The 13,971-nt window shown below is 30.6% G+C and overlaps 3 protein-coding genes across 4 annotated transcripts in view; 2 read left to right on the plus strand and 1 right to left on the minus strand.

Moving 5' to 3' along the window:
- LOC139769566 (uncharacterized) lies at positions 1-3,537 on the plus strand. Its single transcript, XM_071700746.1, has 7 exons — positions 1-909; positions 1,389-1,483; positions 1,584-1,763; positions 1,915-2,132; positions 2,464-2,684; positions 2,799-3,052; positions 3,126-3,537. The coding sequence occupies exons 1-7, from the start codon at positions 754-756 to the stop codon at positions 3,337-3,339; spliced, it is 1,338 nt and encodes a 445-aa protein (XP_071556847.1). The 5' UTR covers positions 1-753; the 3' UTR covers positions 3,340-3,537.
- Positions 1,852-13,971, minus strand: part of Mrpl45 (mitochondrial ribosomal protein L45) — a 27,989-nt gene continuing 15,869 nt past the window's right edge. The window contains exon 7 of one of the 2 annotated variants that reach the window (XM_071700741.1): positions 1,852-2,121. The gene's annotated coding sequence lies outside the window, so the exon portion shown is untranslated. Of the gene's footprint in view, positions 2,122-5,824; positions 6,100-13,971 lie in introns of those variants that run through there. The other variant, XM_071700742.1, reaches the window with a different exon arrangement.
- Positions 3,760-7,434, plus strand: LOC139769645 (glutamate receptor ionotropic, kainate 5-like). The gene is made up of 7 exons (XM_071700906.1): positions 3,760-4,960; positions 5,354-5,448; positions 5,559-5,741; positions 5,830-6,110; positions 6,437-6,657; positions 6,781-7,034; positions 7,106-7,434. Exons 1-7 carry the CDS (start codon positions 4,727-4,729, stop codon positions 7,317-7,319), a joined length of 1,482 nt encoding a protein of 493 aa, XP_071557007.1. The 5' UTR covers positions 3,760-4,726; the 3' UTR covers positions 7,320-7,434.

Consider the following 13,971-nt stretch of genomic DNA (forward strand, 5'->3'; position numbering starts at 1 on the left):
GCTAGCTAAATTATCTTTTTATTTATAATCTGTAACAAATGATAAAAATGCCCATGACGTGTATTCACTGATTACATGTTTCATCATAGTGAAATCACGTGTATTCATGACCTTGATCACTTTAATCTTTGCATTAGCTTCAGTCATCGCATTAGCGGTGTGATAACAAATCAACGCACCATTAAGGCACGCAATGCCAGCAATTTGATCGAAAAAAAGAACATGTTTGTCTTATACATCATGATAGTGACTAAAATTGATTAGCCATAAATAAATAATGTAAGCAAAATACACTGCAGGACATCTCGATCTACATTAAAATCATTACAAAGCAGGTGCATCGAATACATTGTACATTTCTACTGTTTACATAATCCTGCAACCTATAAGATATGTATCTACTCTCTCCGTCAAATAGGAAGTTCTAAACAAAAGATGAATAATTGATGGATACTGCACTAATGCAATATTAATACATATACATTTTCTTTCTCTTTTTCTCAGCTATAAAGGAAGTTAATTCGAGTTAAATTGTCTCCTGCATAACAAAGACAATTTAACTGCAATTGTCTCATACACCGTGGACAATGCGATCAAGGATAGGATATAATAACAATTTCCGTAATTATACTGTGTAAGAAAATAATATATATCATAATATATATCGTTGCAAATCGGCAAAACACGTTCTAAATGCCTTTGTGAGACGAGTGTTATTCCCGATTACGTCGAGCTTTGTCGTGGTCCAAAACAATGAACGGCGTGATTTGGAGTAAAATGCAGAAGACTTTTGTACCAATTTCCAGCGTGCCGATATTTGCCATGCTGCAACAAGAACGTCTTAAACAAAGTCGAGCACTGGAAACCCACAATTTCCAATCGCGCAACTTGACTCTAACATCCTTCCAGGTACGCTTCCATGAAGCTCAACCGAGTTTTTGGATATCCTATTATATTTATACATATTTCCACACTTCTCTCATTAAAATTAATATTCAATAATTAATAATAATAGTACGATAATTCCTATTAAAAATTTTCTAATTATGAAAAATGTTATCCGAAACTATTCATTGAGTAATTAAAATTTATGACAAATTTATCTGTAACTTTAATTTATTCAATTTATTGAAATAGAAATTTTTAAGAAAGTATAATTAAATAATTAATAGTATCACATGGACCAAGTAATGATGATAGAAATATCATATTTTTTAATGATAACTATGATAATGCAAGAAAGAATAATTTTTCTTATTCTATATTTCGGAAAACGATATTAAATTATTTACTATTCTTTCAACGTTATACAATTTATTAAAGAATTACAAACTAAGAAATATAAACTAACTGCGAAGACTGGATGACAATATCTTCATGTATTTTAGGATCCGCATTTCCTCGAATTTTACGATAACGATACGAAAGTTACAGGACTTTGCGGTGAATTGTGGACTCTTCTTTCTGAAAAATTGAATTTTACGTAAGATTAAACTGTAATTCAAACCGCAATTTATTAGAAGATTGTTGGCAAAGCTAACGATAAATTACATGTACAATCAAAGGATACTTCATATTCTTAGATTACATCCAATAAGATCAAATGAAACTGGCCTGGGTGCATCATCGAAAAACAATACTGTTTTTGAGCAAGGATTACTAAGTATAATTTCGCGCAATGAAACTATTGCGATTCCAAAAGTCGAAACTTACAGTGTTCGACGTATAGCTGTTGATTTTACAATGCCTTTATGGATGAACAGGTACGCTTTAAGTGCTTCACACGATGACATCTTCTAAAATGCTAAATAAAGACGAAAGAATGCAACTTTTAAAAAAAGAAATAACGTATAAAATTTATTCTTATAAATTTATTATTCAGGTTGTTATAACAATCTTATAATAATGTTACAGCCACCGATTATATATTCAACATGAGATAATACACGACAGCACATGGATGGCAAAAGTGTTCTCCTGGGAAATATGGTGCTTTATATTGGTTATGTGTCTATTATTGAGCGTATGCAGTTTTTGGTCACAAATTATTCTCGCACGGATCGGAAATAATTGCAGACGCTCGACCATTAGCGATCATATTTTTTACACCTTTGGAATGATCTGCAATCAAAGTATGTATGATTAATATGAATATGTTTCATCCTGTTTCTATTTCTTAACTGTAGCTAAATTGAAAAGCAATGCAGATATCATATCATATCACATTTATGAATATAGTGTGACATTTTTTGTCAAAATGTTTACCTCGGTATAGAGTTTAAGTAAAGTTACATTTTTTATTTTATAAATGCGTTATAATTATTATACGAAAATGTTAACTTTATTTTGAAATAATACAAAAATGACTATAATCGCAATATCTTTATCGAAATAAAATGATATTTAATCATTAAATGGTATGTAATAACAAAAAATTATTAATTTGAGTAATAACTGTAACAGGCTATATTCCCGATGTTCTTGTTGGAAGATCAAGAATATTTGAAGTATCGCTGGGCCTCTTTTGTTCTATATTGTCGATGGCATTTGGAGCTTTGTTATTCCTTTATATAGCAAAAAAGATTAACGTTATACCGCCATTCAATAATCTAGAGTCTCTGCTGACCGATACCTCATATGACGTTGTCATTTTGAAAGATTCTATTGGAGATATCGCGTTTAAGGTAATAATAAAATACGTTTGATATAATTTATTTATTAGATTCATTTATGTAATTTGTTAATCTTTAAATTACATCGAGTATATGTTCAGATATTGGCTATTAAAAAATTTATAGGTAAGCCCTAACAAACCTTATACACTGGTAAGAAGTGCAAAACGCGTCGTCGTTGCATCAACAGTCGAGGAAATGTTTAAATTGGCATGTATAAAAGGTAAAAAGAAGTATACCGCACTCCAAGGTGAAGACGAGTATAAAGCAAGAGGTCAAATTGGATGCGAGGTGATTCCAATTGGACAATCTTACTTCAAAATGTGGGTAGCTTCCGGCATTGCGAGGAATTTTAAGTACAAAAGGACCATCGACCTCGGGTAAAAAGCGATTATAATACCATCGTATATAATGCCAACGTGCTATGCGAACAAGTAATTTTTATGTATACAGGATACTCAGATTAAAGGAAGTTGGATTGTGGGATGTGTTAGTAGATCGTTGGTTAACGGAGAAAAGTCAACGTCATAATAATGCCAACGTAGAAGCGATTGGGACAGATCAAGTTTCTTTAGTAATTTTAATGATGTGCTGTGGAATGATAATAGCTTTTATTATTTTCATAATTGAAAAAATTGTATATGCTTATCAACGCAGGCTATTGTAACTTTTCACTAATGCTATCATGAATATTTTAATTATGTAATTTTACTTTATTTGCTCCAAAGATTTATCTGCCAGCAGTTATTTAACTCACGTTTGAAAACTCTATTACATTTGTACCATACATGAATGTGTAAACCACAATTAATGTTGTAATAATTAAAAAACTGTGATAAATAACAAAATTATTAATCAAACATGATTATGTGTGAGTATCATCAGAATTTAATTTCTCTCATATATTTTTATTTATCTCATTACGTCATTTGATATTCTATGTATATACAGAACTTACTGTTAGTTTTAAGTGGATACTATAATACTATTAAAATAAAAAGATTATAAACTACATAAATTAGAGATTAATAGTAAAATAAACACAACATGTCAAAAAATTGCTGATGTGATTATAAAGCTCATCAAACTTTATAACAAGACAACATTTTATGTTTCTGAAAGTACTCGATCAAAAAACAATTGTAAAAGATTACAGTATATTAAACAATTGTAATACCTAATACGAGAGCGAGAGATTTACAAGAGTTTTTCCATTCACCGGAAGTCTTCATTTCATATCGCAATAATGGATCAATTTGTTCCATCTGATGTTTTATTTAAGTAACAATACGTACTAGCTAAATTATCTTTTTATTTGTAACAAATCTGTAACAAATGACAAAAATGCCCATGACGTGTATTTACTGATTACATGTTTCACTCATAGTGAAATCACGTGTTCTGATGATCTTGATCGCTTAGGTCTTCGTATTAGCTATGAGATAACAATAGCAATTTGATCAGACAAAGGGCAAATGTTTATCCTGCATGTCATAATAATAACTAAAATTGATTAGCCATGAATAAACATAACGTAAATAAAATATACTTGCATCATATCTCAATCTACGTTGAAATCATTACAAAGCAGGTGCATCAAAAACATTGTATATTTCTACTGTACATGATCCGGCAACACCTAGCTATATAAGGTATGTATAATATTTTATATCCTCTTCGTTAAATGGGAAGTTCTAATCAAAAAATGAATAGTTGATGGATACTGCATTAATGAAACATTAATACATATATAAACACTTTCTTTCTCTTTTTCTCTACTATAAAAATAATTGCTGCAAGTAAAATTATCTTCAGCATAAAAAAGGCAATTTAACTGCAATTTAACTGCAATTTAACTGCAATTGTTTCACCGTGAATAAAATGCGATCAAGGATATGGTAATAATAATTTGCGTAGTTACACTACGCATTTATACTACGAAAATAACAATATATATATCATTATCGTTGTAAATCGGCAAAGCACATTGCAAATTGTCTTTGTGAGACGAGCGTTATTTCCGATTACGTCGAGCTTTGTCATGGTCCGAAACAATGAACGGCGTGATTTGGAGTAAAACGCAGAAAACTTTCGTGCCAATTTCCAGCGTGCCGATATTTGCCATGCTGCAACAAGAACGTCTTAAACAAAGTCGAGCACTGGAAACCCACAATTTCCAACTGCGCAACTTGACTCTAACATCCTTCCAGGTATACTTCCATAAAGCTCAAATTGCTGAACTTTTGGATATATCCTACATCTCTACACTTCTCTCATTAAAATTAATATTCAATAATTAATAATAGTACGATAATTCTCATTTATAAATCTTTATATTACGAAAAATGTGCATATCTGAAGCTGTCCATAAGTATATATAAACTTTATCTGTAGCTTCAATTTATTGAAAGAGAAATTTCTGAAAGAGAATAAAATAAGGTAATTAATAGTATCATGTGGACCAAGTAATAAGAGAAATGTCGTATTTTTAACATGGCAACTATAATAATGAAAAAAATTTTTTTTCTATATTTTAAGAAACAATATTAAATTATTTACTATTCTTACAACTTTAATAACGTTATATAATTTATTAAAAAATTGCAAACTAAGAAATTTTACTGAACTTAGAAATGAAACTGACAGTGAAGACTGGAGAATAATTTCTTCATGTATTTTAGGAACGGCGTTTCTTCGAATTTTACGATAACGATATGAAAGTTACAGGATTCTGCGGCGAATTGTGGACTCTCCTTTCTGAAAAATTGAATTTTACGTAAGATTAAACTGTAATTCAAACCGTGATTTATTGTATTAGAAGATTGTTAACGAAGCTAACAATAAACTAATATATATGTATAATCAAAGAATACTTCATGTTCTTAGATTACAGCCAGTAAGATCAAATGAAACTAGCCTGATGGGTGTATCATCGAAAAACGAGCCCATTTTGGAGCGAGGATTATTAGGTATAATTATGCGCAATGAAACTATCGCGGTTCCAAAAATCGAAATTAGCAATTTTCGACGTCAAGCTGCTGATTTTACAATGCCTTTAGGGATGAACAGGTACGCTTTAAGTGCTTCACACGATGACATCTTCTAAAATGCTAAATAAAGACGAAAGAATGCAACTTTTAAAAAAAGACATGTAACAACGTATAAAATTTATTCTTATAAATCCCAGGTGGTTACAACAATCTTATAATAATTTTTGCAGCTACCGATTATATATTCAAAATGAAATAGTACATGACAGCACATGGATGGCAAAAGTGTTCTCCTGGAAAATATGGTGCTGTATATTGGTTATGTGTTTATTATTGAGCGTATGCAGTTTTTGGTCACAAACTATTCTTGCGCGGATCGGAAATAATTGCAGACGCTCGACCATTAGCGATCATGTCTTTTACACCTTTGGAATGATCTGCAATCAAAGTATGAATGATTAATATGAATATATGTTACATCCTGTTTCTATTTTTTAACTGTAGCTAACTTAAAAGGCAACGCAGATATCATATCATGTCACATTTATAAACATTGTGTGACATCTTCTTCCAAAATTTTGTATAGAGTTCACGTGATTTGGAAGTCAGATTTTTAATTTTATGAATGCGCCATAATTATTATGAGCGAAAGTTAACTTAATTTTTAAATAATACAAAAATAACTTGCTATAATTGCGAAATCCTTACCGAAATGAAATAATTTTGAATTGTGTAATAATGAAAAATTATTAATTTGAGTAATAATTGTAACAGGCAATATTCCCGATGTTCTTGTTGGAAGATCAAGAATATTTGAAGTATCGCTGGGCCTCTTTTGTTCTATATTGTCGATGGCATTTGGAGCTTTGTTATTCATTTATATAGCAAAGAGAATTAACGTTATACCGCCATTCAATAACCTAGAGTCTCTGCTGACCGATACTTCATATGACGTTGTCACTTTGAAAGGTACTACTGGAGATATCGCGTTAAAGGTATTAAAATAAAATACATTTGATATAATTTATTTTGTGTTTATCAGATTTATTTATAATTTATTAATCTTCAAATTACATCAAGTATTTGTAAAGATATTGGCTATTTAAAAAATTTATTAGGTAAGCCGTAAGGAACCTTACATACTGGTAAGAACTGCAGAACGCCTCGTTGTTGCACCAACGGACGAGGAAATGTTTAAATTGGCATGTATACGAGGTAAAAGGAAGTATACCGTATTCTTAGGTGAAAACGAATATAAAGCAAAAGGTAAAATTGGATGTGAAGTGATCCCAGTTGGACAATCTTACTTGAAAATGTGGGTAGCTTCCGGCATTGCGAGGAATTTTAAGTACAAAAGGACCATCGACCTCGGGTAAAAAGCAATTATAATACCATCGTATATAATGCTAACGTGCTATGTGAACAAGTAATTTTTATGTACAGGATACTCAGATTAAAGGAAGTTGGATTGTGGGATGTGTTAATAGATCGTTGGTGGACGGAAAAAAGTCAACGTCATAATAATGCCAACGTAGAAGCGATTGGGATAGAGCAAGTTTCTTTAGTAATTTTAGTGATGTGCTGTGGAATGATAACAGCTTTTATTATTTTCATAATTGAAAAAATTGTATATGCTTATCAACGCAGGCTATCGTAACTTTTTACTAATGCTGTCACGAATATTTTACTTAATTTTACTTAATTTGATCAAAAGATTTATCTACCAGCAGTTACTTAACTCACGTCTGAAAATTTTATTATATTTATGTGTGTAAGCACAATTAATGCTGTAATAATAAAAAAAAAATGGTGTAATGATTATATATGAGTATCACTAAAATTTCATTTCTCTTATATGCTTTTATTTATCTCAATTACGTCATTTAATATTCTACGAATATACATAACTTATTGTTAGTTTTAATTGGATACTGTTAAAATAAAAAGATTATAAATTATATAAATTGTAGACTAATAGTAGAATAAACACAACTTGTCGAAAAATTGCCGATATGATTATAATGCTCATCAAACTTTATAACAAAACGAGCATTTTATGTTTCTGGAAGTTTCAAAAAAACAATTGTAAAAGATTACAGTATATTGAACAATTACCTAATACGAGAGAAAGAGAGAGAGAGAGAGAGAGAGAGAGAGAGAGAGAGAGAGAGAGAGAGAGAGAGAGAGAGAGAGAGAGAAAGGGATTTACGGGAGTTTTCCCATTCACCGGAAGGCTTCATTTTATATTGCAGTAATGGATATCAATTTGTTCCATCTAATGTTTTATTTAAGTAACAATACGTGCTAGCTAAATTATCTTTTTATTTACAATCTATAATAAATGAAAGAAATGCCCATGACGTGTATTTACTGATTACATGTTTCACTCATAGTGAAACGTGTTCTAATGATCTTGATCGCTTTGGTGTTCGTATTAGCTGTGAGATAACAAATTGACGCGCCATTAAAGCACCGAGCAATTGATCAGACAAAATGCAAGTAATTTGATCAGACAAAAGGCAAATGTTTATCCTGCATATCATAATAATGACTAAAATTGATTAGTCATGAATAAACGTAACGTAAATAAAATATACTTGCATCATATCTCAATCTACGTTAAAATCGTTACAAAGCAGGTGCATCGAAAATATTGTATATTTCTACTGTACATGATCCGGCAATACCTAGCTATATAAGGTATGTATAATATTCTATATCCTCTTCGTTAAATGGAAAGTTCTAATCAAAAAATGAATAGTTGATGGATACTGCATTAATGCAACATTAATACATATAATCATTTTCTTTCTCTTTTTCTCTGCTATAAAAATAATTGCTGAAGTTAAATTATCTTCAGCATAAAACAGGCAATTTAACTGCAATTGTTTCACCGTGAACAAAATGCGATCAAGGATACGTATGATAATAATAATTTCCGTAATTATACCACGCAATTATACTACGAAAATAACGATATATATATCATTATCGTTGTAAATCGGCAAAGCACATTGCAAATTGTCTTTGTGAGACGAGCGTTATTCCCGATTATGTCGAGCTTTGTTATGGTCTGAAACGATGAACGGCGTGATTTGGAATAAGACGCAGAAGACTTTCGTGCCAATTTCCAGCGTGCCGATATTTGCCATGCTGCAACAAGAACGTCTTAAACAGAGTCGAGCACTGGAAACCCACAATTTCCAACTGCGCAACTTAACTATAACATCCTTCCAGGTACGCTTCCATGAAGCTCAAATTTTTAGATAAATCCTACGATATCTATACACTTCTCTCATTAAAATTAATATTCAATAATTAATAATAGTACGATAATTCTTATTTACAATCCTTTATATTACGAAAAAAAAATATATATATATGTATATATATGCGAAACTATCCATGAGTATTTAAACTTTATCTGTAGCTTTTCAATTTATTGTAACAGAAATTTCTGAAAGAAAATAAAATAAGGTAATTAATATTATCGCGTGGACCAAGTAATAAGAAAAATGTCGTATTTTTAACACAGCAACTATGATAATGTGAAAAAAATTTTCTTCTATATTTTAAGACAAGAAACAATATTAAATTATTTACTATTCTTACAACTTTAATAACGTTATATAATTTATTAAAAAATTGCAAACTAAGAAATTTTACTGAACTTAGAAATAAAACTGACAGTGAAGACTGGAGAATAATTTCTTCATGTATTTTAGGAACCGCGTTTCTTCGAATTTTACGATAACGATATGAAAGTTACAGCACTCTGTGGTGAATTGTGGACTCTCCTTTCTAAAAAATTGAATTTTACGTAAGATTAAACAGTAATTTTTTTAAACCGCGATTTATTGTATTAGAAGATTGTTGACGAAGCTAACAATAAACTAATATATGTATAATCAAAGAATACTTCATGTTCTTAGATTACAGCCAATAAGATCAAATGAAACTAGCCTGGGTATATCAAAAAACAGGACCATTTTTGAGCAAGGATTATTAGGTATAATTACGCGCAATGAAACTGTAGCAATTCCAAAAGTCGAAATTTCCAATCTTCGACGTCTAGCTGCTGATTTTACAATGCCTTTATGGATGAACAGGTACGCTTTAAGTTGTTCCGCTTCACGATGATATTTTCCAAAATGCTAAATAAAAATGATACAATGTAACTTTTGAAAAAAAAAAAACAACGTATAAAATTTATTCTTATAAATCCCAGGTTGTTATAATAATCTTATAATAATTTTACAGCCAGCGATTATATATTCAAAATGAGATGACACATGACAGCACATGGATGGCAAAAGTATTCTCCTGGAAAATATGGTGCTTTATATTGGTTATGTGTCTATTATTGAGCGTATGCAGTTTTTGGTCACAAACTATTCTCGCACGGATCGGAAATAATTGCAGACGCTCGACTATTAGCGATCATATCTTTTACACCTTTGGAATGGTCTGCAATCAAAGTATGAATGATTAATATGAATATGTCTCATCCTGTTTCTATTTTTTAACTGTAGCTAAATTAAAAGGCAATGCAGATATCATATCATGTCACATTTATGAACATTGTGTGACATCTTTTGCAAAATTTTTATTTTTGTATAGAGTATACGTTCGTGATTTGGAAGTCAGATTTTTAATTTCATAAATGCGCCATAATATTATTACGAGAGAAAATTAACTTAATTTTGAAATAATACAAAAATGACGTACTATAATTGCGAAATTCTTACCGAAATAAAGTAATTTTTAATCGTGTAATAATAAAAAATTATTAATTTGAGTAATAATAATTGTAACAGGCAATATTCCCGATGTTCTTGTTGGAAGATCAAGAATATTAGAAGTATCGCTGGGCCTCTTTTGTTCTATATTGTCGATGGCATTTGGAGCTTTGTTATTCATTTATATAGCAAAAAGGATTAACGTTATACCGCTATTCAATAATCTAGAGTCTATGCTGACCGATACTTCATATGACGTTGTCACTTTGAAAGGTTCTATTGGAGATATCGCGTTTAAGGTATTAATAAAATACGTTTAATATAATTTATTTTGTGTTTATTAGATTTATTTATAATTTATTAATCTTCAAATTACATCGAGTGTATGTATAGATATTGGTTATTAAAAAAATTTATAGGCAAACCCTAACAAACCTTTTACACTGGTAAGAACTGCAAAACGCGCTGTCGTTGCATCAACAATCGAGGAAATGTTTAAATTGGCATGTATAAAAGGTAAAAGGAAGTATACCGTATTCCAAGGTGAAGACGAATATAAAGTAAGAGGAAAAATTGGATGTGAGGTGATTCCAGTTGGAGAATCTTACTTCAAACTGTGGGTAGCTTCCGGCATTGCGAGGAATTTTAAGTACAAAAGGACCATCGACCTCGGGTAAAAAGCGTTTATAATACCATCGTATATATATAATGCTAACGTGCTATGTGAACAAGTAATTTTTATGTATACAGGATACTTAGATTAAAGGAAGTTGGATTGTGGGATGAGTTAGTAGATCGTTGGTTAACGGAGAAAAGTCAACGTCATAATAATGCCAACGTAGAAGCGATTGGGATAGATCAAGTTTCTTTAGTAATTTTAATGATGTGCTGTGGAATGATAACAGCTTTTATTATTTTGATAATTGAAAAAATTGTATATGCTTATCGACGCAGACTATCGTAACTTTTCACTAATGCTATCACGAATATTTTACTTAATTTTACTTTATTTGCTCAAAAAATTTATCTACCAGCAGTTACTTAACTCACGTCTGAAAATTCTATTACATTTCTGTGTGTAAACCACAATTAATGCTGTAATAATTAAAAAATTGTAGTAAATAATAAAATCATTAATGAAACATTATTATGTAGATAAACGGGGGGTAACCCCGGACATTATTGAAATTCAAATATCCCGCGTATCTATGACCATTTTTTAAACATTCTAATATGCCCTTCTGCGTATCTCGACATATGCAGAATGTTTAAACAATGGCCATAGATACGCGGGACTTGAATTTCAATAATGTCCGGGGCTACCCACTGTCCGGGGCTACCCCCCGTTCCCCTGTGAGTATCATTAGAATTTCAATTCTCTTATATGCTTTCATTTATCTTAGTTACGTCATTTAATATTCTAAGGACATACATAAATTATTGTTAGTTTTAAGTGGATAATATTATAATAAAAACATTATAAATTATATAAATTGTAGACTAATAGTAGAACATACAAAACTTGTCCAAAAATTGTCGATGTGATTGTAATGCTCATCAAACTTTATAACAAGACGGACATTTTATGTTTCTGAAAGTATTCGAACCAAAAGCGATTGTAAAAGATTACAATATATTGAACAATTATCTGATTACGAAAGTCTTTTCATTCTCCGGAAAGCTTATTTTTATATAGCAATAATGGATCAGTTTGTTCCATCTGTTTTATTTAAATAACAATACGTGCTAGCTATTTTATCTTTTTATTTACAATCTGTAAATAAAACAGATATTAAAAATACCCATGACGTTGTGTTTACTGATTACATGTTTCGCTCATAGTAAAATCATTTGTTCTGATGAGCTTGATCGCTTCGGTTTCATATTAGCTATAAGATAACAATAGCAAATTAATCAGACAAAAGGCACATGTTTATTCTGCATATTATGATAGTGACTAAAATTGATAAGCCATAAATAAATGACGTAAGCAAAATGCACTGCATCATATCTCAATCTACGTGAAAATCATTACAAAAACAGGTGCATCGAATACATTGTACATTTTTACTGTATACATAATCCTGCAACACTTATAAGATATGTATTTACTCTCTTTGTTAAATGGGAAGTCCTAATCAAAAAATAAATAATTGATGGATACTGCAATAATGCAACATTAATACATAAACATTTCCTTTCTCTTTTTCTCAGCTATAAAGAGAATTATAGCGAGCTAAATTATCTTCTGCATAAAAAAGGCAATGTAACTGCAATTATCTCATGTTTCACCCGCAACAATGCGATCAAAGATATGATAATCATAATTTCCGTAATTATACTACGCAAAAAAATAGTAATAATGTATATATCATTATCGTTGTAAATCGGCAAAGCACGTTGCAAATTGTCTTCGTTAGACGAGCGTTATTTCCAATTACGTCGAGCTTTGTCATAGTCCAAAACGATGAACGGCGTGATTTGGAGTAAAACGCAGAAAACTTTCGTGCCAATTTCCAGCGTGCCGATATTTGCCATGCTGCAACAAGAACGTCTTAAACAAAGTCGAGCACTGGAAACCCACAATTTCCAACTGCGCAACTTGACTCTAACATCCTTCCAGGTATATTTCCATAAAGCTCATCAAATGGCTGAATTTTTGAATATATCCTACGACATCTCTACACTTCTCTCATTAAAATTAATATTCAATAATTAATAATAGTACGATAATTCTTATTTACAAACCTTTATATTATGAAAAATGTATGTATATGCGAAGTTATCCATGAGTATTTAAACCTTATCTGTAGCTTCAATTTATTGTAACAAAGATTTCTAAGAAAGTAAAATTAGGTAATTAATAGCATCACGTGGACCAAGTACCTAATAAGAGAAATGTCGTATTTTTAACATGGCAGTTATGATAATGCAAGAAATAAAATTTTTTTTCAATATTCTTGGAAACAATATTAAATTATTTATTATTCTTACAACTTTAATAACGTTATATAATTTGCTAAATAATTACAAACTAAGAAACATAAACTGACAGCAAAGATAAGTAAGACTGGATGATAATTTCTTCATGTATTTTAGGAACTGCGTTTCCTCGAATTTTACGATAACGATATGAAAGTTACAGGATTCTGCGGTGAATTGTGGACTCTTCTTTCTAAAAAATTGAATTTTACGTAAGATTAAACTGTAATTTAAACCGCAATTTATTGTATTAGAAGATTGTTGACGATGCTAACGATAAATTACATGTACAATCAAAGGATACTTCATATTCTTAGATTACAGCCAATAAGATCAAATGAAACTGGCCTAGGTGCACCATCGAAAGACAAGATGATTTTTGAGCAAGGATTATTAGGTATAATTACGCGCAATGAAACTATCGCGATTCCAAAAGTCGAAATTTCCAATCTTCGACGTCTAGCTGCTGATTTTACAATGCCTTTATGGATGAACAGGTACGCTTTAAGTGCTTCACACGATGACATCTTCTAAGATGGTAAATAAAGACGAAAGAATGCAACTTTTAAAAAAAGACATATAACAATT

Source organism: Temnothorax nylanderi, unplaced genomic scaffold (assembly GCF_030848795.1).
Source record: "Temnothorax nylanderi isolate EJ_2023f unplaced genomic scaffold, tnyl_v1.0 TNYL_tig0023_pilon, whole genome shotgun sequence".
In the NCBI taxonomy this organism is placed as follows: Eukaryota; Metazoa; Arthropoda; class Insecta; order Hymenoptera; family Formicidae; genus Temnothorax; species Temnothorax nylanderi.

Excerpts from the sequence above, each read along its gene's own strand:
- LOC139769566 (XM_071700746.1), top strand. The coding sequence starts at position 754 with ATGAACGGCGTGATTTGGAGTAAAATGCAGAAGACTTTTGTACCAATT. Across the intron at positions 1,764-1,914 it reads ATGCCTTTATGGATGAACAG|CCACCGATTATATATTCAAC; the intron begins GTACGCTTTAAG and ends ATAATGTTACAG. Across the intron at positions 3,053-3,125 it reads AAAAGGACCATCGACCTCGG|GATACTCAGATTAAAGGAAG; the intron begins GTAAAAAGCGAT and ends TTATGTATACAG.
- LOC139769645 (XM_071700906.1), top strand. The coding sequence starts at position 4,727 with ATGAACGGCGTGATTTGGAGTAAAACGCAGAAAACTTTCGTGCCAATT. Across the intron at positions 4,961-5,353 it reads TTCTCTCATTAAAATTAATA|GAACGGCGTTTCTTCGAATT; the intron begins TTCAATAATTAA and ends CATGTATTTTAG. Across the intron at positions 6,658-6,780 it reads CTGGAGATATCGCGTTAAAG|GTAAGCCGTAAGGAACCTTA; the intron begins GTATTAAAATAA and ends AAAATTTATTAG.